The sequence below is a fragment of the Lupinus angustifolius genome, chromosome LG19 (genome assembly GCF_001865875.1).
Source record: "Lupinus angustifolius cultivar Tanjil chromosome LG19, LupAngTanjil_v1.0, whole genome shotgun sequence".
Lineage (NCBI taxonomy): Eukaryota > Viridiplantae > Streptophyta > Magnoliopsida > Fabales > Fabaceae > Lupinus > Lupinus angustifolius.
Genome location: NC_032027.1, coordinates 16922468 through 16948987, shown reverse-complemented (window position 1 = coordinate 16948987; position 26520 = coordinate 16922468). Strand labels below are relative to the sequence as shown.

Genomic DNA, 26520 nt, shown 5'->3' with positions numbered 1-26520 from the left:
GAAAGATGCATTTTAGTACAAGTAAGACATCATACATGATCAATCTATCAGATAACTTGACAGTGCCACAATGTTTGGCACTCATGGTTGTTCCATTTGGCAGCCTTATGATGATAGGATTGATGGATCTAAAATTGATAAAATTAGAAAAATAAGAACTTACCAAAATTATTAATTTAAAATTAGAGTTTAAATAAGTGAGATGTTGGACCAGACTGCTACCGGGGAGTCTCCAACCATCTGGGAGTTCCATTGTTACATGGGTATGTGAAAAGTCACACGTGACACACCACGTCTTAAACCAAAACCTTAAGGCATTAGTTCTATGGGCCTTTCCTTGTTATAAACTCTTTCACTCCTCCCTACCTATCCAATGTGGGACTTCACACTTAAATAAACCAAACATGAGAAGTTTCTACACTCTGGATAAACTATATATCACTAAGAAGCACTATTTTATGTACATCAAACATTTGATAAAAAAACGAAAATGAAAGACACGTCACATATTAAACAAAATAACTATTTTATATATAAAACAAGATGAATATGATTATCATTCAACAATTTTTACATTTAAAATGAGATTATAACTCTGTACAATATTAACTCATGATTGTACAAAGAGAATACTGCAATACATATATCATTGTTCAAAGATGAAAAGGTTGGAGTTGGAATCAAATATATGGTAGAGGTTTTTATATATTTTCTTTCTCCCAAATCTTTCTTCAATTTTTTTGGTCTGTAAAAGTGATATTATTAAACCTAAGGAATTTGCGACACAGTAGAATAAGATACTATGGCCTTGTCTCTCCTTCTTCAATTGTTCTAAATGAAGCCAAGCCCAATTTTCATTGGCATGAACACTTTTCCATATCCATTGATTAAGGCAAAAGGAGAAACTTGATGTGCAGTGAAATCCATCCTCTTGTTGTTTGAACGATATACTGAGCTGAGATTTTGGTTATTAAGCTTAATGACTGGACGAGGAGAAAGAGGCTTAATGGTTCTACTCACAGGAAGGTATATTGCTTTGTTTATATTCTCCACCATATCTGTATCAGAGTCAAATGTGTTTTTAGAGTTGTAGAACATTTGAAAAACTTTGAAACATGATAGATGAAGTAGCTTCGTAGGCTTGGACAAATCACTTAGTCCATCATCAATCATAACATGTTCAAAGAACTCTTTCCTCTTTTCCCCAATAGTTTCTCTTATACATGCAATTGAATCTTCAATGTCAAGTTCTGGACTCTCTACCATGTTCAGAAAAACTGAATTCAATTTTCCATCTTCCTTTTCCTTCTGTATTGTATTTACACACATGATTAAATATATCAACTTTCATTCAAAACTTTAATTAACGTAAAGATATACAAGGAGAAGATAATAGTGTAAATTATTACCTGATAGCTTAATACATCATTTAAAAGGCGAGAAAGGATCATCAGCAATTTTGTTAGAGATTCATATTGGATTGGTCTGAGTTTCTCCTTCGGTAAGATTGGTTTCAGAAAGCATGAGGCTGGAAGCACTATGTTATGTGTGGCAATGGAGGTCATGCTCGTTTTCATGTAATAATCCATGGATGGTGTGTCCCCATTTCTGCTCCATTTTGCTTCTATGAGCCATGCAAGGAAAGTTTCATACCACTTCACAGAAGCAACAAAAACACATTTCCTAGCGTGATTAATTATCATGTTCATGTTGTGGATAATACTTACAAAACTATATACAAATATGTTTGTATTTCTTACAAGATCTTGCAGGCTTCTTGAGATATCAGTTGTTCCTTCTTGTAGGAGATACCTACCATTAACCTCACTTACAAGGTTATCAAGGGCATCAAATATTGTCTTGCTGTGACTGCTTAAGCCCTTGGAATCCCATCTGTCATCAAATAATTTTGAAGTTGAGAGGTAACTTTAAAAATCATTATGGATTATAGACCAGGTCATGTTTCTTTACTTTTCAATCGAATAGTTAAAATTCTCGGTGTTATTCTTCTACTCTGCCTTATTTCTTTTGTTTGCTTACTTCTTCCACAAGCATGCTAATTAATAGAAATTGTGTACCTTCCAACCGCATATGTGAGAGCTTCAAGTTCAGTAGAAGACCCTATCATGTCAAAGAAATCATCTGCAACAGTGATTATAATTCCACTCTTAGCTGAAAGCATTCGAATGTAAGAGTCATGAGGGATGAAAGTGGTAGAAGCAGCAACAGCAAAGTAACAATAAGTAGTTTTCTCTCTGCCAAATCCCATATTACTAATGCCCCACTCTTCAGTCCACCTATATATGTATATCATAACACCACAAGTTTCAATTATATAAGTATCCAAATATATATTTTAAATTAATACAAATTTCATTGATTTAAATAAAATAAAAAAGCATACAAATGTACTATACCTTTTGAGTTCCTCCAACTCTTTTTTGAATATGGATTGCTTAAACTCGAAGTTTTGGATGGCAAGTTGTAGCAGTTCATTATTATAGTGATGTGAAATCCTACAAAAATATAAAATTATATCTATTCTCTTCTCTATATGTTAACATTGTAAATAAATAAGTGGACGTGGAACTATATATATATATATATATATTTATATTTATATATGAATGAATACCTATTGTATGAAGCTTTTCCTTTCCACAGAACATTGGCTTCTTTTTCTTCAATCCACATTCTGTGCTCTAAATGATCCAAGCGGGTAAACCATGGAATATTCAACTCATGCTCAATCTACAAATTGAAGTGTGAAAAGGTTGAATTATTTATTTTATATTTTTACAAGTAAAGTTGAACTTTATTTTATCAACCTATATGCATAGTACAGAAACGTCATACTCGTATGCAAGAAATTCTGCGTCCGAAATTTGTTTTGATTATGTACAAATTATAAAACATGGATTTAATTTTGATACACCATCGTATATTATTTTTTAGAACAATAATGATATATACTTTTATAAAATTATATACAGATGTTTCAGAAGATGTACTTTAAAGTGACATTTTATCATATATATTACCTTTCTTATAATTGTAGATAATTGTAGATTGATTTATAAAAAAGATATATCAATTTTTGGGTGCATTTAGAAGTTTGTTGAGGGATGAGGCACATATGCACACGTTTTAAAATAATAGTAGACATATTCTTTACACACACGTTTTAAAGGTTTTTGTGGTTTTATTAACTAGTAAGAAAAGGAAGAGTTTGCATTTGTTTAACATGAAATAGAATTAAGACCATTTAGTAAGAGTTAATTAGATTTGACCTGTTTCATGTCTCCATTTCCAGCTGAAACGAATTTGTGAAGAAAATTCCTTGAAAAGCTTCTAGCTTCATCAAGTTCATATTCTTCACGGAACCCAAGGTTTGAGGCTCTATAGACATTAAGTATTGCACTTGAAAATTGATCATAATCTTTCTCAATTTCATCTCTAATTTTATCATCATATAGAAACCAACAAAAGATTGCTGCATATATAAACATATTAATAAGTTAAGAAATATATATAGGAAATTCAAATGAATGAAATATAGTCAATCCAAAAGCCATAATACATACAAGGTGATATCTTATATCCATGCATCCTCAGAAGCTGAAATGCAAGAGAGTCTTTGTGCAGTTGAGTAGCAATCATATTTGACCCTTTTACCCATGAATGTTGCTCATTGTAATTCCTAACAATCAAATATAAACTTTGTTATGTTACGTGTACAATATATTTTTTTTAAAAAAGATGGTTATTTTACACAGTATATCACAACTTCAACTAAACAAACATAAAAATAATTATGAGTTTATAGTTTTTAGTCATATAAATTAGTAGTTTATAATTTCTCATGATACTTTTCTTTGAATTTAATATCTATACATTTCCATTGTAATATTTTTTACACAATCATATATAATATTTTTTATGTGAGTGATAATTAAACATAAATAATGTATGATAATTTTTTATACTGTATAAAACTATTTAACTGTTAATGTATAAATATTAAAAAAATTATTTCGCAATAAAAAAATTATAAGTTTTAACCTATAAAATTGTTGATTTTTAAAAATCTAAAATACCCGGTTATACACAAGTAATCTATTCAGCCATTGAAAAAAAATTACAGCTAATATTTTAATTTTATATTTTTTTTTGTTAATGTTAGAAAATTATTATGGTCTCAAATAACTAATTTCTATTAAATCTGATATAAAAAAAGTAATAACTATTCAAATTTATTATGGTTATTTTATCCAGATAGGACTTTTTGAGAAGGGTTTTGACCTGTAAACTTCTGCCAAAAGCACTTCAATCTCTCCTACAAAGTTCTCACCCAAGCCTAACTTCTGTAATTGGTTGACAATGCATAGCTTTATATGGTCCTCGTCCATGGGATATGCCTGTGGTACTGCACGACCAAAATGAGATTAAAATTAACAAGTAGAATATATAGTTGCTTTTTTAATTTTCATAGCTTCATTTAAGACAAAAATGTCATTCTCAACCTACTCATTATACTTGCACACTTTTAGTAACAAAATTATTGAATAATTGTGGATGAATAATTTTAAACTTTTTTTTGGGTACTAGGAACGATATTCTCACTTGAATTAATTTTTTCTGGGTATGTGTTTGTCATTCCTAATAAGTGTCGCTCTCAGGAATCAAATCATTGAATTTTTGGTCATTTTGGGATCTAGCAATACCTTACACCATTAGACTGACATCTTGTTTGTAGTAATTTCAAACTTTTAATCACACTTTAATGAGATTAATTTATAGTACTTTGAGTTTATTGAAAATTAAGGTTTTATATGTAATTAAGAGAGCATTGGTACACCACCATGCATTAATTTCTCTTGTTACCCTTCTTTACAAACTCATTGATAAGAAAGCATTTAAAATTTGATACAATAATGGTTGATGACAATGGTTATGAAATAGGTATAAGCATGGTGAGTATAATATAATTAATATGAGTATAGAAAATCATTAGATAGGACATAGAGCTAGGAATCAAAACCTCCATTTGGGAATTTTTGAGCTAGGGACTGCAAATAAGTGAGACATTCTTGGTTTCCAGTAACCATGAATGCTTTTGCTGAGGCAGAGGGAGATTGGAACATTGAACCATCTTTACTCAAATTGTTACTTATATCTTCTTCACTAACATAACAACGAGGCAAAGCTTCAAGGTATGAGAGCAACTGAGGGTAATAATGCAAATTCCCTACAGCCTCTTCCCTACAAAAAATCATTCAAGGTTATGTTAATTATTTTAAGGTTTCAAACATCAACATGTTATTTTAAGGTTTCAAACATCAACATCAATATTTTTATACTTTAACACACTTATTTACATAAGAGTATTTTTTTGGTAGTACCAAGTGTATTCCCTCACATATAGGAGTATTTTAACACATTTATTTATATAGGAGTATAAGTACTTGTTAAGGTAACTTTCCCGGCATCTAGAGATATATGATATGATCTCTAATGCTGCTTCAGGGAATGCAACTTCTAAACCAATTTCTTCTGCTAATTCAAGTGTGGCTGGAAAAACAATAGCAAACCAAAGAGGGCAATTTTCCTTTACTTCATTGAGCAGCTTCTCACCATTTGCGTCAATAAAGCTCATGCCTACAAATCCAACAAACCATATGTTAATTAACTAAATAAAATAATTGACATTTTTTATTGAATGAATGAGTGTAAAAGAATTATAACTAACAACATATATATACCTTTCTGAATCATGGATGCCCCAGTTTTCCACTTTTTGAGTGCAACCATGGAAACAATGGTTGCAGAAAGAGCTTGAATAGTGGGTTTGCCAAATGTGTCACTCTCTCCCCAAAACCCTTCTAAATTTTGGTTGTTAAGCAACCAATCCAAGTAACTCTTAAACATGGGTTGAGAAGGATATTTGGAATCAGGTATTATTGCTAACCATGCAGTATCATAAGCTGAAGGATTCACAAACAAGTACATATCAAAGTTTGAGGAAAATCCCTTAATGTTTTCAACTCTAGTTTGAATTGAGGATAAAGAAGATTCCATTTGAATGCAAAGATATTTATATAGGAATGTATGAAATTAGAAATTTAAAGTTCTGTTTGCTAGCTACTCTAGCTGCTTTGTGTAATATCCCAAAGCAAAGTGATGTATTTATAATGAGCAAAACTACTCATGGAGGGAAAGTATCGTGTAAAAATAAAAGTGTAGTGTAAAACAATGTAAAAACAAAAATGAAATAATAATTATATACTTCTATTTATATCTATAACAATATTTTATCCTTAAAACTAAGTGTAAACAAATATTTTGCTCTATATTAATGAAGAGATAGTAGCTACTTATAATGCTTTGGTACGACAGAATTTTGTTCGTATGGGAAATGTGTTTATCATTTCTCATGAAGAAAAGTCGTACACGTCATTCCAAATTTCAATAATAACTTTGCTATAATTGTCACTACATACATTAATATATCTTTGTCAAACTTTTCTAATTTGAATATGAGTGTAATATTTATATACTGTTAGTAAAAATTTATATATAATTAGTTAATTATTCACAATTTAATTGTATTACTTTTATGAAAGTTAATAATGAGTAAACATAAATGGTAAATAATAATGTATAAAACTCATATATTCTAGGCGTATACTTTTTTTTCTCTTTGTAAATTGTATTTTAAAGTTCAATATGTATGCAATTTATATCAAATTTTGATGTTGATTTATTGATTGAGTACAATAATTTCAAACGTTCATAACGTTTTAGTGATATAGATTGATGCACGTCAAGAAAAATATATTAGAGAAGTTCAACATCTATAACTTGAATATTTTTTAGTTCAACTTTTATTATTTGTAAACAAAATTTAACACTTATCATCATCCTTAACTCAAACAAAACTCAATTCATACTTTCTATTATATAAATACATTATTTAAGGGTTGAGATTGTTAGGAGATCTTTATGTATTGACTAAATTAAACAAAACTGAATTCATACTTTCATATATATAAAATACATTATTTAAGGGTTGAGATTGTTAGGAGATCTTCATGTATTGACTAAATTATTTTTTTATTGGGTTAAGTAAAATAAATATATAAAATGAATTTGATATTATATATTGAAACAAAACCTTAATACATTAAGTTTATACGTTCATTCACTTATATGTTTTTAACTCATTCACTTTTATGTAATGAGAGATTTTTTCTTCATTTTTTTTATAGATTTTTTCTTCATACTTGTAATACTAATATTTCATCTCAAATGTGAGTTACTCATCGTCAAGTATTGGATATACTAGAATTTAGTTCTCTTTCTATTTGTATTATCTTTAGTTTGTCTTATCATTAGTGGAATACATCACCTCTTATCAGGAAAATTTTCAACACAAGGATCTCATATGGATTTATTGACCACTTATCACTTCAATATTCAGTTGAATCGTTGAACCATTGACTCTAATACTATTTGTTGAGATATCTTCATCAATAGATTAAATTGTTTTTCCACAAGTTAGATAAAAGAAAAATATAAGTGAGATAATACCACATCTTCACATAAAACTTTAAAACATTTCATCCCTTTTATGTGTTTTAAGTTTTGCGCCTCTTCTGATAAATTACAAACTAATGTAAGGACACATGCAATGCACGAAAATTTCATATTTAAACGTTTTATGTTTTTTCTATTTTTATTATATTATATTGTTTGCTATTATTTTATAGATCACCCATAAATAATAATTTAACAATTAAAAACGAGTTTGATTTCTTTTTTAAAATTATATATGACGAAATATCTATATGATTTATTTTAAAATAAAAGTAACTTTTTAAAATACATTTCGGTGAGTTTGTCTCAAAATTTAAACTCACTATTATGTGACTATGAAGATACTCTTTTCCAACTGGACCAACCTTCCTTGATAAATAAAAGACAAGTTCTATTTTCTATGAATTTTGCATCATGTGTACAAAAAATAGAGTATACTAGTGAGTAGTTGATTTGAATGATACTTGTTTGATTTTCCCTTAAACCAGAACTTGAAATCAAGTATTATATATATGAAAAAGTCTCATTAGATAGAGTTAATTAGTGTTGGAAATAATGTAATGTTAGCATTAATAACAGAAAATGAGGAGATTTCTACCAATAGAAGTTTAATAGAAATTTGGGAATAACAGAAAATGAAGAAACTTCCACCAATAGAAGTTTGGGTTAGTTCAGTCTATAGTTTGTATATTTTCCTAGCATAGAAAGTTAGTTAGAGTTAGTTGGAATTTGGAAGCTATAAATAACACTTAGCATTTCAAAGATGTATGGTAATTGTAAGTGATACTCAATACATTTTCAATACAACTTAGTTCATTCTTCTTGATATGTACTTAAGATGAAGAGCAATTTGCTCAGCCTTGCACAACTGCTGGAAAAGAGATATACCATTGAGATGAAGGATGGTATGTTGAAGGTGTTTGACAAAAACAAGCACAACATCTTGAAGGCTTCACTATCAGCCAACAAAACCTTCAAGATTGGCGTACAAATTAGTGACCAAAAGTGCCTTCAATCAACAATTATGAAGGACACTTGGCTATGGCATAAGAGGTATTGATATCTAAACTTTAAAAATTTAGATTTGCTAGAAATGATGGAATAGTGATTGGTTTGCCACACACAAAAGCACCAGAACAATTATATGAAGAGTGTCTGTCAAGCAAATAAGCAAGAAATTCTTTTGTCACACATGTTCCTACAAAAACAGTGAAGACATTAGATGTGATATATTCAAATGTGCGTGGACCCTTTGAAGAAGACTCTATTGGAGGAAATAAGTACTTTATGACCTTTATTGATGATCATGCTAGAAAAGTATGGATCTATCTACTAAAGAAGAAGGGTGAAGTGCTAGAAACCTTCAAGAGATTCAAAGCTCAAGCAGAAAGGCAAAGTGAAGTGAAGCTAAAATTGTTGAGATCAGATGGAGGAAGTGAGTATGTATCAGCTGAGTTTCATGAATTCTGCATCAAAGAAGGGACCACTCATGAAATCATTGCTCCATACACACCTCAACACAATGGAACAACAGAAAGGGCAAACAGAACCATACTAAATATGGCTAGGTGTATACTGAAAACAAAGAACTTGCCTAAGGTGTTTTGGGGGGAAGTTGTTTCTACTGTAGTGTATATACTAAACAGGTGTCCTACTAAGAGGTTGGATGAAAAGACTCCTAAAGAAGCTTGGACAAGACTCAAACCAAATGTGAGTCGCTTAAAAATCTTTGGCTCCATTTGTTACAAACATGTGCCTGAAGCAAGGAGGAGAAAGATGGATGATAGGGGTGAAAAACTTATCTTCTTAGACTATCACTAAACTAGTTCTTACAAAGTATTTGACCCTAGAAAGAATAAGTTGATGATGAGCAGGGATTTGAAGTTTGATGAGGATCAATGCTGGAATTAGAACCTTAAAAGTTCTAATCAAGATCAGGAGACCCTATTGCAATTTGAAGTAGTTGATGCAAGTGACATTGGTGAGACTATAACATCTAATCCAGTTGTTGTGCCTAGTACAATGGTGAATCCTCCAACAACTCAGAGACTCGGACAACCACCTTCAGGACTAAGTGATTATGAGGTGTTCTCTAACTCAACAATCAATGTAGATGGTGATTTTGTGCATATGGCATTGCTTGCTAAGACGAAACTAATAGATGTAGAAGATGATTTGAAACAACCACATTGGATTGAAGCTATGGAGGAAGAACTGAAATCCATAAAAAATAACAACACTTGGAGTCTAACTCAACTCCATGAGGAAAGAAAGTTATAACTTTGAAATGAGTATACAAGATCAGGTTGAAACCAGATGGTGAGGTCTCTATGTATAAAGCTGTTTGGATGAAAACTTTGTTAGAAGAATTGCAGATAAAACCAGATGATGTGATTTTGTTGTTGGTGGACAATAAATCAGCAATCAATTTGACACTAAATCCAGTCTCTCATGGAAGTAGTAAGCATATAAAGACTAGATTTCACTACATAAGAGATCAAGTGAGCAAAGGGAAAGTAAAGCTAGAATTTTGCAATTCTGAAAATCATTTAGCTGATGTTTTCACAAAGCCTTTGAAGAAAGAAAGGTTTGAGAGGCTGATAATGAAGATAGGTGTAAGAAATGGTTATAAATGCTGAATTAAGGATGAGTATTAGAAATAATGTAATTTCAGTATTAATAATAGAAAATGAGGAGACTTCCACCTATAGAAGTTTAGTAGAAATTTGGGAATAACAAAAAATGAAGAAACTTCCATTGGTAGAAGTATGAGATATTTTAGTTTGTTAATTTGTATACTTTCCTAGCATAGAAAGTTAGTTAGGATTAGTTGGAATTTGGAAGCTATAAATAACACTTAGCATTTCAAAGATGTATGGTTGTTGTAATTAATACTCAATACATTTTCAATACAAGTTAGCTCATTCTTCTTGATAATTCACATTTCTCTATCTCAAATATATATTCTTTTCATTTTTCCTCTGTTTTCTGCAACTGCACTTAGCGTACATATTGTTTCTCTTTTACTGACGACGTCATGCATTGTGTATACAATGAATGTTTCTTATGGCCTTGGTTTAACAATTAGCTCCACTATAATATGAATATTCCTAGCTCAAACATAATTACATACTTTACAGGATACTTGTGAGTAGATAAAGAATGTCTTAAATAAAAATAATTAATATTATTACTATGGAGGAATCATTTTAAATTTCTTTGGGATGGATTCATGGGAAAATTCATTTCAATACGTTCAACATAGTGTCATATATTCTAAAGCCTAATGGATTCATTTGAAAGTAAATTTAAAATGGACTTTCACATGAATTTATCCTCGAACAAGTAACTAAAAAAAATAGTTTTGGTTGAGGTCATGCTGAAAGAATCTATCCGCTTGGTGGTACGTAAATGTGATTAACATTCCGAATTATATTGATAAATATTGAAAATTTATAATTTATAATTAATATGTAATCATATATTTAATATGATTTTATCAGTTATTTATTTAAAAAATACAAAACAAATGATTTAATATTCACAACTAAAGGAAATTAAATTCTACCGGTAAAAGCTCAATGTTACCAAAATTTGGAGTTTCTTTTCTCAGAATCTGAATCCTCGTAAAATGTTTAGGCTATATTCGTGCCTATTATAATAACAAAAACATGAAAAATAAAATTCGTTCTTCATCCGGTTAATTTGGCTGGTCTATTAAACTTTACATTAAAAGTGAGCATGATCGAGTAAGGTTTGTTCCTTATTCGACTCTTTGATCGTGTCATTTTTTGAATTCGAATTTAAGTATAGATTTGAAACTAACTTGACTTTAAATGTAGTCAACTTTTGAATTTAAGTTTGACCTTAGACCCAATTAAATATATTGCATGTTTTTTAGATAAAGTCTTCTTAATATTACTTATTATTATGGATGTGCAATTTAATATATAAAATTATACATGTATATATATTCTTAATCATATATGATGATAAATTAGAGAATTGATAATATTTTCGACCAAATATATGTCATTACTATATACTCAATTGAATACACATATAAGAACATGATGAATGAACAACTATGGGATGGGTCGGGTGAGGTCATCTTTGTCCCTTACCCGACCCTAAATATTGGTCAAGTCTAATTTTTGAATCTGAACACAATTCTAGACCCGATAAGACCTAACCATATTCGGACCCCATCATGATAGGATCAAATTGGGTGAGCGGTTAGGGTTGAGTCATACTTACCCAAACTCTCGACAATAGAGAAAAACATGCATGTTAACAGTGTATGAATTCTATACATCATCGCTATAATATATGTAATTCATATTTAATTATCATTTACCTTCAAAAAAATAATTTAAATGAATGATAGATAATAAAGTTATTCTTATAAATCTTTATAATATTAGTATATACACTATCTCTTAAACGTGGAATAATGGGTGGGAAATACATGTTTTTTTCTTGGGTTAAATTTGGTGACTATCGAAGACCCCCTATGTGTACCAAAACTCATAATTCAATAACAAACTAATGGAGACATCAATGTTACAACTATTTTCTTTGTCATTGCATGCGTAAATAATTAATCACATTTTATAAAATTTATGAGAGCACATCTTCTATCTCACAAGTTGTATCACTACATATATTATTAGCCTATAATTAGTTGAAAAATATATTTAAATTAAAAAACAATATTTAATTATTTTTCTCATCAATCACAACTAATACTAGAATTCTTACCTTGACCTAGACAATCACTGTTTGGCGCTGGTTCCACACACGTGGGAGTGGGTCAGGGTCGTTCTCCCTCAATTCCCACCTAATCTACCTCTATCCCCTTTTTCCAGCCAAATTATTTGATGAAGTACAATCATAATCCAAACCCATCTCTATATTATTTATGATAAACTCAATTAATTTTGAATTAGTAATGTATTATCAATTGTTAGAATTTGATTTCAATCGTTCATCCTGAAACATATAATTTCTCCATATGCTCGTACGAGAACACATCTAAATCAAAACATGTAGCACACGTTGTAAAACACTCTTGTGTAGGACTATTTCACCGGGAACATATCTATTGTCCCATAAATTTGTGTCGTTCAATGTGTTATTATTTGTGAATAATTGAAAAAATATATCTAATTTAATAATTAAGTATTTTTTTGATAAATCACAAGCTACTACATATGAAATGATACAATTTTTTGGATGGAAGATATCCACCCCATTTAGGACTATTTCGACAACTACTTCGTGTAGCATCAATCTGGATCCTCTCTTATACTGGAGAGTCCAGTACTGACAAATATTTTGACATGTGGTATTTAAAAATATTCAATAGTATAGATTTTAAATAGTTTTGAATAAAATTTTTTTTTAAGTTATTAAATTATTATGGGCTTCACATTTTAAAACTGGACTGTCCAGTACCGGAGAGGATTCCGACCGTGTATCATATGTTATTCTGGTCTGTCGCACTCTTGTTTATGACGATTCAGACTATTTCAACAACTTCATGACTGATTTCAATGTGCATCAGCCCCACAACAACATTTCGGTTCATCCCTCCACTACCCATGAAGAAGAGACATAATTATAAGTCATATATGTTGGTTGTTCTTATAAAATAGGATTGAAAAACAAAATTGAAAGTCTTCATTGGGTCTTTGTAGTTGACATGTTGTATTCATGTCCTCTCCCTTGTTAAATTCTGTTATATTATAGCTGAAAAGTGTACAAAGACTTCATAAACTTTGTATCTTTAGCAAACAACTACCGTGAACTTTCTTTTTTATTTGATCGGTCCTTAAACTTTAACAAATTGTGAAATTAAACCATTTGTTATATCCAAGTTAATTTCTAATATGCACTTCAACCCTTCTTCCACCTTTCTTTCTTTGCCAACTAGTAAATTACCCGTGCCTTTGTACGTGACAGTAATTTTTGCTGCGTAGTTAATAATATACCTGTTACTCATATACTTCATATGAGAGTGATGAAGAAATTTGAAAGCATGATGTTAACATATATTGTAGAAAGAAAAAATAATGATTAAAAACAGAATTAAAGGGCCCAAACATTAGAAAACATAAGAATTTGATGGTAATATTAGATAATTAAAAAGCAAACATAACAAATCAGAAGCAAAATAGTGAAAAACAATGAGAAATTTATAGTAGTTCTTTAGACAACAAAACTTTTAAAGGCAAGAGGCAAACCATAGGTATGAGTAACTAAAATGCCCGTAAAATTTGAACATTGAGAGGTATTCTATACACGACCACATGTATATTGCAAGGCTAATCATTGAAGAGTATCAAGAAATATTAAATGACTTCTTAGTATTGATAAATAATATATGTATTACTTTGAAAACTTCTTGAAAGATTGTGTAAATTCTCAATGGTGAAAATGAAAATATTGAATGCAGTGGAAAGTAGCATTAAATGGAAAATAAAAAAAAATTCTTAGTTGTGTACCCAAATAGAAATGTAAATAAAAAATGTTATTACATATGCAACAATTAATTGAACATATAATCAGCGAAGAGTCTTATGTAAAAATTTAAACAATAAATAAAATATGTAAATTGGAACAATAATAATTTAAATCAATAATGATTTAATTCAGAAATGATAATTAAATCACTAAATGTTTTAATTTCTCACGTTCGGAAACTGGAAAATTAGTAAAGAAAAACGTTTTACATATGAAAATAAGTAATTAACTAAATGTTAATCACTTTATAATCTATATATTTGGATGACTAATAGATACAATAAAAACTTATGTTGTCCATTGTTAATATTGTTTTTTAAGATATGTTCCGTACTGTTACTATTTAATATTGCAATAGTAACATGTCAATATTATAATCAAATCTAAACTCTAAAAGACATATACATAATGAGCATTACTTAAATTAAGGAATAAAAAATAATTAAAACAAATATAAATCAAATATATGTTACAATACATACAACTTTATATATCTTATGAATGTTTTTAATATAATGAATGTAGAAGAATCAATTTCATTATCACAATTAAATCAAATTAAAGATACGACTTTAGTTTAGCAAAAAATATTTTTTTTTTAATAAGGGTCAATGATATTATACATTTATATCTATAATGAGCCGTGTCTAAAATTAAGGAATCATAAATAACTTTGATTGAAATTGTATTAATATTTGAATTAGCCATTTTCGTGAGATTATTATTCTATTTTTGGTGGTTGATTTTACCTGCAGGAAAGAGATAGAAAAAGATATCGTTATACTTTATATTGGTCTGTATGAGGATGAAGGACATGAGATCTTATAATGTATTGAGCAACACATTATTATCATATTAATTTAAGAATCAACAATAAATTTATAACTCATTATTATTTGACTATAAAATAAGATTAATTTAAAAAAAACGTATTATTATTATTTGACTCTAAAATAACTACAAACAAACAAAATTCAAAATTTGTTACTATTGTTATTACTCTTAATAACTACTAACAAATATAAATAATAGAAAATTATTATTATTCTTTTTTATTATATTTCATATTGTTATTATTTGAATAATACAACAGTAACATTGCAATATTAGAAATCAAATCTAAACTATAAACAAAATATGTTCATAATGAGTTCTAACATTAAGGAATACGTATTTGTTATGATTTATAAATATTTCATATTACATGTTATATAATTAAACAATAAATGGTAATAAATTTTTATTTATAATGAATCTGATCTAAAATTAAGGAATCGGAAATAAATTTGATTGAAATTGTACTAATATTTGAATTAGTCATTTTTCTAAGATTGCTATTCTATTTTAGTTGTAAAATGTCAAATCATTTATTAGCTAAAAATATAGTTGATATTTTCAGAACTAATAAAGGAAAATTTAAAATCACAAACATATATATTAAAATTTATAAATTTTCTTTGTTACAATTGTAAGGTTACAAGTATTTTTTTACAATTCAAATTTTATGAAAACATATTATTACACTGTTACAATTCAAATATTATAATGATCATACTTTTATATTATATATCGTTATATAATTATTGTACTTTAATATTATATAATGTAACAACTGCATATTAATGTTTCTTAATGTAATGATTGCATTATAATTGTGTGTATGGAAGAAGTTAATTTTCTAAATGTTTTATTGATTTTATGTTAAATAAATTTTAAAACAACGTACATGACCAATAAATGTTTCATAACGTAGTGAAAATATTAATTAAATAAATTTTAAAATAAAATACAAGAACAATAAATGTTTGATAACGTAATGAAAATATTAATCAAGAAAATATTGATTATGCGTTTATATCTATAATGATCAATGTCTAAAATTAAGGAATGAGAAATAACTTTAATTTGAATTATGCTAATATTTGAATTAGTCATTTCCATAATATTGTTATTCTATTTTAGGTATAAAATATCAAATTATTTATTAGCTAAAAATATAGCTGGTACTTTCAGAACCTATAGAAGAAAGTTTAAAATTACAAATATATATTAAAATTTATAAATTTGATGGTTACAATTCTACTGTTACAATTCTTTTTTTATAATTTGAATTTTCTGAAAATATATTATTATACTGTTGCAATTCAAATATTATAATAATTATACTTTAATATTATGTAACGTTATGTAATGATTGACCAATAAATGTTTCATAACGTATTGAAAATATTAATTAAGCAAATTTGCACAGAGCATAAAATCTTTCTCCTCAAATAAATGCAAATAATAAAATACCTTAAATTGCATAGTTTTTCATCTTAGAAGATTTGATTCAATTACAGTTGTGATCTTGAATCAATTTTCTAATGGATCAAATTGAAAGTCTTAAGTACAATATAATACAAACTAAACTATATAATAAAAAATATTATATTAAATCAAAATACAAATCTTTATACATCACAAAATGACATTAAACACAGGAAAAATGATATTATCACAAAATGTATACTTTAAATTTAAAGTTATAGGTTGATTTTATTTTACTAAAATAATATTAAAATGACTATTAAAACACATACAATTTTTTGCTCTAGTTTAGGTAAGATAACATATAATATATTCTCTAATGTTTATATTTAAACAATTATTTATTTACAAATTGAAATGAAAATAATCAAAATACCAAATTGTTAGGGGCTATTATCTTTTTTCTTCCTTTGTATCATCTATCATTGTCGACGCCATTTTTAATAATTATATTATAACCTGGTAAAGACAATTTATATGCTCGTTGTTAAAATAATGATTACTTTTAGTCGAAAATTCTACAAACAAAATATTAGATACACAAATATATAGAAAACTCACCTACAACAATGCTTCAAGGGTGAACCAACAATAAGAGACATCAATGGTGAAATGAAATGAAATGGATGAAGAATACGAACCAAGAAGATAAAAAATATATTACAACCTGGTATACACAATCCATATGTCATTTTCAACAATTATATTACAACCTAATAAAGACAACTCATGCTCTTTGTTAAAATAATGATTACTTTTAGTAGAAAATTCTACAAACAAAATATTAGATACACAAATATATAGAAAACTAACCTACAATAATGCTTCAAGGGTGAACCAACGATAAGAGACATCAATGGTGAAATGAAATGAAATGGAAGAAGAATATGAACCCAGAAGATAAAAAATTGGTAGAAGATAAGAAAAGTGATGAAATGAGGGAGTAAAAAGGAGAGAGATGATTCTATGCTTTAGAATAAAATGTGAGAGAAAGATGTGGAAGAATAGAAAAAAGTGTGAGAAAAATAATGAACTATTATGTTAAATTGAAACAAATAATAAAGACAATTTTTCATCTTATGTGTAAGGTGAGGTTGCACAATAAGAGGTAGAGAACTTTTTAGAGGAAAATTTTGTATAAGGTATTGACATGTGTCACTTGCTAATGTGGCAAGAGTTGGTATTGACATGTGCCCATTACTAATGTAGCTAAGAGTTTTTTGTTAAATAGTAAATAGATTAGATACATGAACCAATATCTTCAACCTTTCTTTCTTTGCCATTATGTGAATTGTTATTATTGAATATTGGCTAAAAGAAAAAGATAATGAAAATAATTTCTTGAACCAAACAAAAAGGAAGTGACTAGATCTCGAAGAAAGGGGGAATTTCTAGCCAAGTAAAAGAAGTGGCTATGGTGAAATCATCATCAATGCTCTTTTCCTTTGACCATATAATCTTTAGGAGTTTTGACTATAAATAGGAGTGCTCCAAACCATTGTAAGACACACCAAATATTTAGCTTAGTGCATATTCTCTTTTCTTGTTATCTTGTTCTAATATTGTGAGAAATACTTGAGTGAGTGTGTAACTGAGTGTACTCGGGTTTTGGAAAGTGAGTAAAATACTTGTAATTCTTTTTATCACAGTGGAATATTATCGTTGCTCGTGGACGTAGACAAATTGTTGAACTACATTAAATTATCGGTGTTATTTTCTCTATTATATTTTATCCATGAATCTTCCGCTCCAACAGTAATTTTGGAAAGCTACTATGTGTGTTGATTATGGAGTTTAACTAACAGATAAGCCACATATATAAAGAGCAAATGAAAAATAAATTAGTTTGAAACAAAATGCAAAAAAAAAAAATTTATATGGCTCGGAAGATATGTACCTAAGCATAAGAAGTGCATCCAATGCCTACTTAACAAAATGAAATCCCATTAAAATTATTCAGTCAATAAGAAAGTTTCTCGTTTTCTTCCCTTGTTATTCATATTCTTCATTTTTCACTTGTTTTCTTCTGTTATGACATCTAGTTTGATTGTTTTGCATTGGTGTAGTAGATCTCATGTGTTGCAATGGTGGAGGAAGGAAATGATACATGAAGTTCTTAGTATGGATTTGGAATATGGGATTTGATCTATTGGTTTATGGTAGCAAGGATGCAGGTTGTTTGAGAAGAATGACTAGAATATGATAACCCTATCAAAGTTTAACTTCATATTACACATATATTTGTATGTAGCTACAATTATGTGATTCTTTCTATATGATTATCCTCTCATAACTCTTTGTATCTATGATATCTTTTTAATTTAATCAAACTATTTGTCAATAAAAAATTGTATATTGATATATTGTTTTAGTGATGGGTTCTCATTCGATTCACTAACAACCAACAAGACGTTAGTTTAGTGGTATAAGACTCTATTAGATCCCAGATAAACTAAAAGGTCAATAATTTAATTCATACGGACAACATTTGTTGAAGGGGCAATCCGACATCCAAAATGTATTAGTTCATTACCCATAGGTGAGTACAACGTTGTAGGGACTAGATCGAGTGGTCCAATGGTTCGATCACTGATCGAAATTGAAAACAACTTTGGTTTGCAATCTTAACTGAATGAAAGGTTGAATTTCTTTGAACCGGAGAAATTTCAATCTGGTCTTGTTAAACCTAGTTAAAACTGAAATAACCCAAAAAGTGAATCAAATGGTTTACTTCAAATTTAAAACAGAAAAGTGGAACACTTCATTTTATTTTACTCTAGTCCAAAAAAGATATAGAGATGTTACTTTAATATAATTATACATGAGAGAATAATGTATCTCGTGGTATAAGTATATAAATTATATTTTCAACCAATAAAATTATGACATTTGTCCTATTTAATTATTTTCTACAACAAAATTCTAAAACTAATCAAAACAGTACACATATCATACTTTTACTAACTAAAGACAATAAATTATCTCCCCATTTGAGGAAATACTTTATTCTCTTATACATAATTATTAAATTATTTAAAAAATTATGTTTATGTATAATTTTCTATATATAAATATATAATTATTAATTATATATGAAGTTATTCTTTATATGACTTTTAAAGTAATTATTATAAAAGCAAAAAAATAAATAATGGTTCAATACATGATTTATTGACATTATAAAATATATGTACATTATTTGTGCATTATGCATAAACAAAAAAACGATCCGTACAAGTATACGCGTATACAGCTAGTTAGATTATAAGACAAAGTGGTGACATATAATGCAAGACAACTACTCATAATCTCCTATTGATTGAGCATAACTTCTGACAAACTGAGTTTCAAAAATAGAAAAAACATGTTGAAACAAAATTGGAATTGAATCTGACTCTCGGAACTCACTTTAAAGCCCTCACTAAATGCAAATGTGCCATTATGAGTTATTGCGGTCAGTTTGAAACGATTTTTAGGAAAAAGAAATTATCCCATATAAATACGTGATTAATTTGTGGTCCTCTCTCCTTTGTATCCATTAGCACATTCAATCCCAATATTATATGCACTTTTGAGGTAGTTTGGATCATTTTTAATAAAAGATTGACATTACATAAACATTTTAAAATTCATAAATATGACTAAAATATTAAGTTTAGTTGACTTCTAAAGTGACATGTTTAAGTACATTCAAATAATTCGAATTCATGATAGCAACCTCCATGGGGTGGTTGCTTCATTTGTCAATCGTTCTTGCCTGAAACTCAATTTGACTGCGGAATGATATTTTTTTATGAATGTCCATGTTTTGTGTATGATTATGGGTGATGTGAACACTATGCCAGAATTTGTATTTAACAATGCTCATTCAAGAACGGTTATGTGTTGAAAGCTATTAAATGTAAGGTGAAAGAGAATTAACAGCGCTTATTTAAGCAAACGTTGTTAAAAATGTTATATTTAATAACGCATATTGAAGAAAGCGCTGTAAAAGACCATACTTCATATATTTAACAACACTTCTTCAATAAGCGTTGTTAAAGGTGTTATCTTTAACTGCGCTTATTGAAGAAAGAGTTGTTAAAAATGTTATCATTGAAGCAAACACTGTTAAAGGTCATACTTCATATATTTAATTGCACTTCTTCGATAAGCACTATCTGTTAAACGCTTGTTTTAGTGAGCGGAAATCTTTTCAAATTCAAAAACAAAACCACACACAATAATACATATCACCCAGTTTATTATTTCTCTTACTTTCTTCTTCTCCATAAGTTATATTTTTTTTCTCTTTTGTTTTTAGCTTCTCTCTTCAAGCAAGTTATCGATTTTTGGTTGTTCTCTTCTTCAAGCAAATGTAAATCGTTATCTTATTTTAACTCATTTATTTTTCTCTCTACTAATAGTGTGCTTTATTTGTTGTGAAGTTATGCAGCTATTGTGAAGTTATCGATTTTTGGTTTCTCTCTTAAAGCATAAGGTAAATCTTAATCTTATTTTAGTTCATTTATTTCTCTCTTCACTAATAGTGTGATCTTTATTTGTTGTGAAGTTACGCAGCTATGATGTTCTAGGTTTTTGGCTATGCTGAGCATTGGAGGAGAAGAATGAATAATTTGCGTAAGATCTCATTACTCATATGTTATATGTTATTTTATAATAATATTGTTAAGGTTGAATGTAGTTGAAGTCGTTGGTGATTTAACAAATCTATTGTAAATGTGGTGGAGTTGGACATGTTTGTCACGTGTTTGATAGAATATGTGAGAGATATATTGTCTTATTTAGAAAGTAAACATTTAACATTGTTTGCTTCAGTGAACACTGTTAAATGTCTACTTTCTATAGCGCTACAAAAAACGTTGTTGAATATAATCTTATGTACTACTGCGCTTACATAGAAAGCGCCACAAAAACGCTGTTAAATGACAATTTTAAGCGCTATTGATTTGCTATTCTAGCATAGTAGAATGAAATTAGTGTTTGGGTCGAATTGGTTTTTGGTTTATGAACTTTTTATGTGTTTGTGTTCGATAAAAGAAAGTGGAAAAGGATGAAGATGGTGGTGCCACAAGCAATGTTGCTTGATATGCCAAAGTTGTTCGCCCCAAACAAGGATGCTTGATGAGAACTAAGGTAAGGTGTCATACCAATGATGATAAACATATGAATGCCACAAGGAAGGTTCCTTGATAAGTTGTAAGTATAGGAACAAGACTCAACTAACAAAAAAGGATTTAATCCAAAATAATATCCAAGTTATCTTATTCATGTGATAATTTGGTGTACATATATTGTTGGCCAGAATTGATGACACCTACCCTAGGCGCCCCATCATCACATGTTAGGCGGAACAAAGGCCCAAGCTTGGCACCATTAGGAAGCTTACTACTTGGTCGTCCATGTTAGAGTTCATTCAGGGAAGAAAATAACTTAATATATCTTCTCACTTAATAGAACCTTATCACAAGCCTACTCTAAAAGAGGTAATACATAATAATTTATTGTCCAAAATAAAGAAATAAAATATAAACTAAGTTACATGTAGGACAAAAGACCTCACTTTATTAATTGTAACTTAAAAAATCTTATGTCTTCCTAAAATCGTGACCTCCATCAGGTGGTTCTTCAAGATGGATAATGCACTTGATGATCTTGTGATCTTCTTCAATGTTGGGTCTTTTATGGGTATCATCGTACCTTCCTTCTTGAAGTGAATTCGACCTCAAATTCAGGTTATCAATACCTCTAAGATCAAAGACAAATCTCTTCATTTGCTTCTTCAATTTTTCATTCTCCACTTGTACACGAAGCTTCTTCGGACAATGGACATCACTGTCTCCTTCCCCCTGGATCAAAAGCCATCATCTTCAATAGAACATCTCTTCATATATTCATTATTGGTTATACCCCTAATGAACAATTCAGCAACAAGACAAACATCCATAATTTTTTTGATTGGTAGAAATTGAATTTTGAAAAATTCACCTTTCACCATAAAAGTTGAATTTACATTGGATTTAATCCTTTTAGTGAGTTTTGTCTCCTAAGTTCTTAGTTGAATTAAGACTCCCTTTTATTATCAAGATCTCCAAAATTTCTTGTTGTGAACTACACCCTAGCTTATTAAAGAATTCAACATTGTTTGTGGCGCCTTTGTTCTTATCATCAAGAATCATTTGTTGTGGCGAACCTCATCTTAGCTTATTAAACTCTTGTGTGTGATATCATTCATCTTCATATCTTAACCACATTTGATTATCCAATATATACAAAATACATATACAATTCCACTGTATTATTATTCAATACAATTCACAACACATATCAAATACACCAACCAAAAAATGATTGTCCAAAAAGAAACCACCTCAAACAGGTTACTATCAATCCACTTTAGGAACAAAATAAAGACACAATGACAAAACGTCAAAACACCATAGGATGGAAAATAGCTGTAAAAATAGCGATGATAAAACAACAGGAAATTAATTCGGCCTAGTTTGGATCAGTTCGATACCTAAATTTAGAACCAAAAATTGAACCAATTTTGTTTTTAATAAACCAATCCAACAAGGTTCCATTCTTGCAATTTCAATTTATTTTGGGTCAATTTTTAATTTATTTTTAAACCAATTTAAATTTGAATAACCATCTTATAACAACCATCCATACTTTTTTTACGTACAAAAATGTTAGTATGTTAATATTTATTGTGGATGAAATTCAACCATCAACCTCTTTCACTCCAACCTTTCAAACCTAACTATTACCCATATTATAAATTTTTTTTTTAATTTGTTACGTGTAAGACTCGAACTCACAGCCTCATTTATTATGAGTTTGACTTGAATCTACATTATCCTACACTTCATTCATTAAACCATTCACCTTAACCATCAACCTCTCCCCACTTGGACTTTATATATAAAAGAGTTTCCAACCTTGTTGATATTAAATTAATTTATAACATGTACATTTACATGTAATTTTCTATCTAGCTAGTATTACATTTATGTTTAATTTCCCACCACAAACATTGCATGTGGCCTTAATTTGTATTAACGATGGTCACCAACTTTCTCCTATTCAAAATAAGATAATACAGTGAAGTTATTCAAACTAGATCTCAGCACACCCAATCTTCTTAATTCTTTCTTTAGCATAGGTTTCATTTTTGTTGATATACATGTGTGTGTTAAATTAACTAACAGCATTATTCTAATATTGTATCAAATATAGTATAACCTTCAAAGGCTAGAATTGCAAAATACAGGCCTATATAGTTGCAGTGGCAAGAGAAAATTATTAAAACCTTTATATATATTATCACAGCCAGTAATATTGTATATAACCTAAGTCAAACTACACTATTAATTCCAATTCATGCTTGGAAGTTGAAACTGTTGCCTCATTACACTATCACCAACATTTCCAAGGAGTGCATTTGGGTGAAAAGTTGTGTTCTGAGGAAGTTGGCTAAGTAGAGAAAGAAAGGAAATATTTTCCTCAGGGTTATTAAGATCAGAATGGAATCTCTTGCTTGAAGAAGATGATCCTGGAGACCCACCTGTCTCATTCCAAAACTGTGATTTAGAAGGTAGTGCTCTTTTCATAGGGGAGTTAGTATTGGTAGTACCCTTTGAGTTTGAAGAAACTATGTGAGAATCAGAATTTGCATTTTGCATGCTTTGATGATCATGAGTTGTTGCAGCTAAGATTCCATCTAAAAAGTTATTATCATTTTCTAGTCCCAATGGTGGCCCATAACTTTCGGTTCTTGAAGATGATGGTTTGGAATTCTGATAAGTATTATTAGTCATTGTCAAAGTTGACATTGTTGGTAACATAGCCTCCATAGAAAGCTCCTTTTCCTTAATCATAGGTGGCCTTAAAAAGCTAGTAGTACTATTGCTTTTCTTGTATATTCGGCACAAAACCCAATCGTCAAGCTACAAAACCAAAATTGGAAAAACAACATAAATATAAGATTTTTTCAAAACAATTCAAGGAAAACTAGCACATGGAAGGTCAAGGATAAACTATAATTACAGCCATAATATTTTATATACGTATCTAAAACATATATTTTTAATAATATCTGTAATGATATATTAGATATATTTTAGATCAGATACTCGTGTCGATATGATAATGCATACCTTCGAGGCGTTCTTCTCAGTGTTGTGTCCTGGATCAACAATTAGAGAAGGAGGCTTTGAGGGATTATCAGCAAGCCTATACTCATGCATAATCCAATTGGTTTTAACCCCTTTTGGAGGCTTCCCACCATAGAAAACAAGGGCTTTCTTAACTCCAACTTTCTGGTTTCTATTAGATGCTAGTATAGGCTTGTCTGTTCCAGTAGCTTTCCAATATCCAGAAGTTGCAGCCCTATTTGGTCTCGCTCCATTTGGGTATTTCCTATCCCTTGTGGTGAAGAAATACCATTCTTGTTCACCAAACGTTGCTTTACCTACAAAAACCACAAAATTTAATCCAAAAACATTAACAAAAGAACAATATTGCATGGCAAAACAAGTTCATATGGTAAGAATACATTCTAAGGTTCTAAAGTCTAAATTAACTGCATGTGGCCATCAAGATATATAACTGCATAGTCTACCAAACAAGTTTTAAAAATGGACCAAAACCATAATATTGCGGCTACAATTGCGGGTTTGCATGAACAATGGAAAAGAAAAAGTGGGGTGTGATAAAGTTGCATACTTGGGAGCTCCCATGGATCGAACTTGTAGAGATCAATCTCGGCTATGATGGCAACAGGAATAGGAACAGATGTTGCTTTTTTCTTGAGGTACTGAACAACAAGTTCTTCATCTGTTGGGTGGAACCGAAATCCTGGAGGTAGATGAAGGTGTTGAAATTGAGACCCTGAAGATGAATCCATGTGATACATGATGATCACAAATAGTAACTCTTTATTTCACTCCAATTCTCATGCATACAATAAATAAAACTTTTCTGTTTTACTTCTTTTTATTACTATCTTTTGTTTTTTATTATTTGATGAGTAATAGTTGAAAAGAGTAACACCACTAAGATTGAAGTAGTATTTGAATCAAAATGAAATGTTGAGGGTACTAGGATTGGGTCAAGTGATAAATGTACCAAATAAGTGCCGGTGGTATTGTGACACGTGGGGATAGATGCTTTTGTGAAGGAGAATAGTTTAAGAAAACGAAAGCCATAGATTAAACGATGATCACAAAAAATAGAAGCAGTAGTTTGGACATGAATCACTTGTAATGATTTCTCATTTTTTCTCATATTAATTATATATTAGACATGAATAAAAAAAAATTAAAGAAAAAATAGTATTATGATTAGTATGAGATGGAGAATGAGACATCATTTGAGATCGATGATTTCTGTTCCGAGAGAATATAATTTAATTTAGGGTATGTTTATGTCTAAACACATAATTTAAAGGTATCTGTGACTATTTTTCAGCTACAACTACTAGCTTTGACTAATTTATGGTTCTCTTATTACTTTGGTCTTTTGACTAGGTTCTTCAAAGGTGTGAGCACGACACATCACTTGTTATCACATACAACCATCATTAGTTACAAATAAATAAATAAATCGTTTTTAAACTTATGATCAAGAACATGTTTATTAAAGGAACTGATGAATTACTTCTCAGTGCCCTTCATTTTAGGTTTTTGTTGGGTGTAAGATGTTAAAGGTGGTTTCCGTTCCAAAATAAGAATGAGAGCAACTAGAAACTAATCTTTTTGAGATTTTAAATTATTAAAGGAAAATTTATTTTTATTCAACCATCAAACTTGAGAATGTACCCACACAAAAAACTATCTATTGATTGTGTTGAGCTTTATCAATTTCTAAAATGTGTCTAAATAATTAAAAGTTCTAGCTAAAGATTTTTTTTATACATATTAGTGTTAAACAATACTTTTCTATAATAGCTAACTTTATAACCTCAATTCATCTAAGGAAGTCCTTAATAGTGTTCAGAGAAAATGTTCAGAAGGAAAGTGAGAGTGGACTTTTTCATGACGAAATCTACTTTTTATCCGAGAACTTGATCTTATTGATAGTCTT

General features: G+C 29.3%; 2 protein-coding genes across 2 annotated transcripts; both read right to left on the bottom strand.

The window, feature by feature from the left end:
• LOC109333788 ((E,E)-geranyllinalool synthase) lies at positions 510-6136 on the bottom strand. The gene is made up of 12 exons (XM_019569359.1): positions 5763-6136; positions 5466-5658; positions 5042-5262; positions 4303-4426; positions 3585-3700; positions 3291-3493; positions 2636-2751; positions 2418-2516; positions 2079-2297; positions 1761-1893; positions 1410-1655; positions 510-1308 (listed from the first exon to the last, which is right to left on the bottom strand). Exons 1-12 carry the CDS (start codon positions 6076-6078, stop codon positions 832-834), a joined length of 2463 nt encoding a protein of 820 aa, XP_019424904.1. The 5' UTR covers positions 6079-6136; the 3' UTR covers positions 510-831.
• Positions 23805-25476, bottom strand: LOC109334095 (NAC transcription factor 25-like). Its single transcript, XM_019569667.1, has 3 exons — positions 25162-25476; positions 24594-24907; positions 23805-24383 (listed from the first exon to the last, which is right to left on the bottom strand). The coding sequence occupies exons 1-3, from the start codon at positions 25349-25351 to the stop codon at positions 23805-23807; spliced, it is 1083 nt and encodes a 360-aa protein (XP_019425212.1). The 5' UTR covers positions 25352-25476.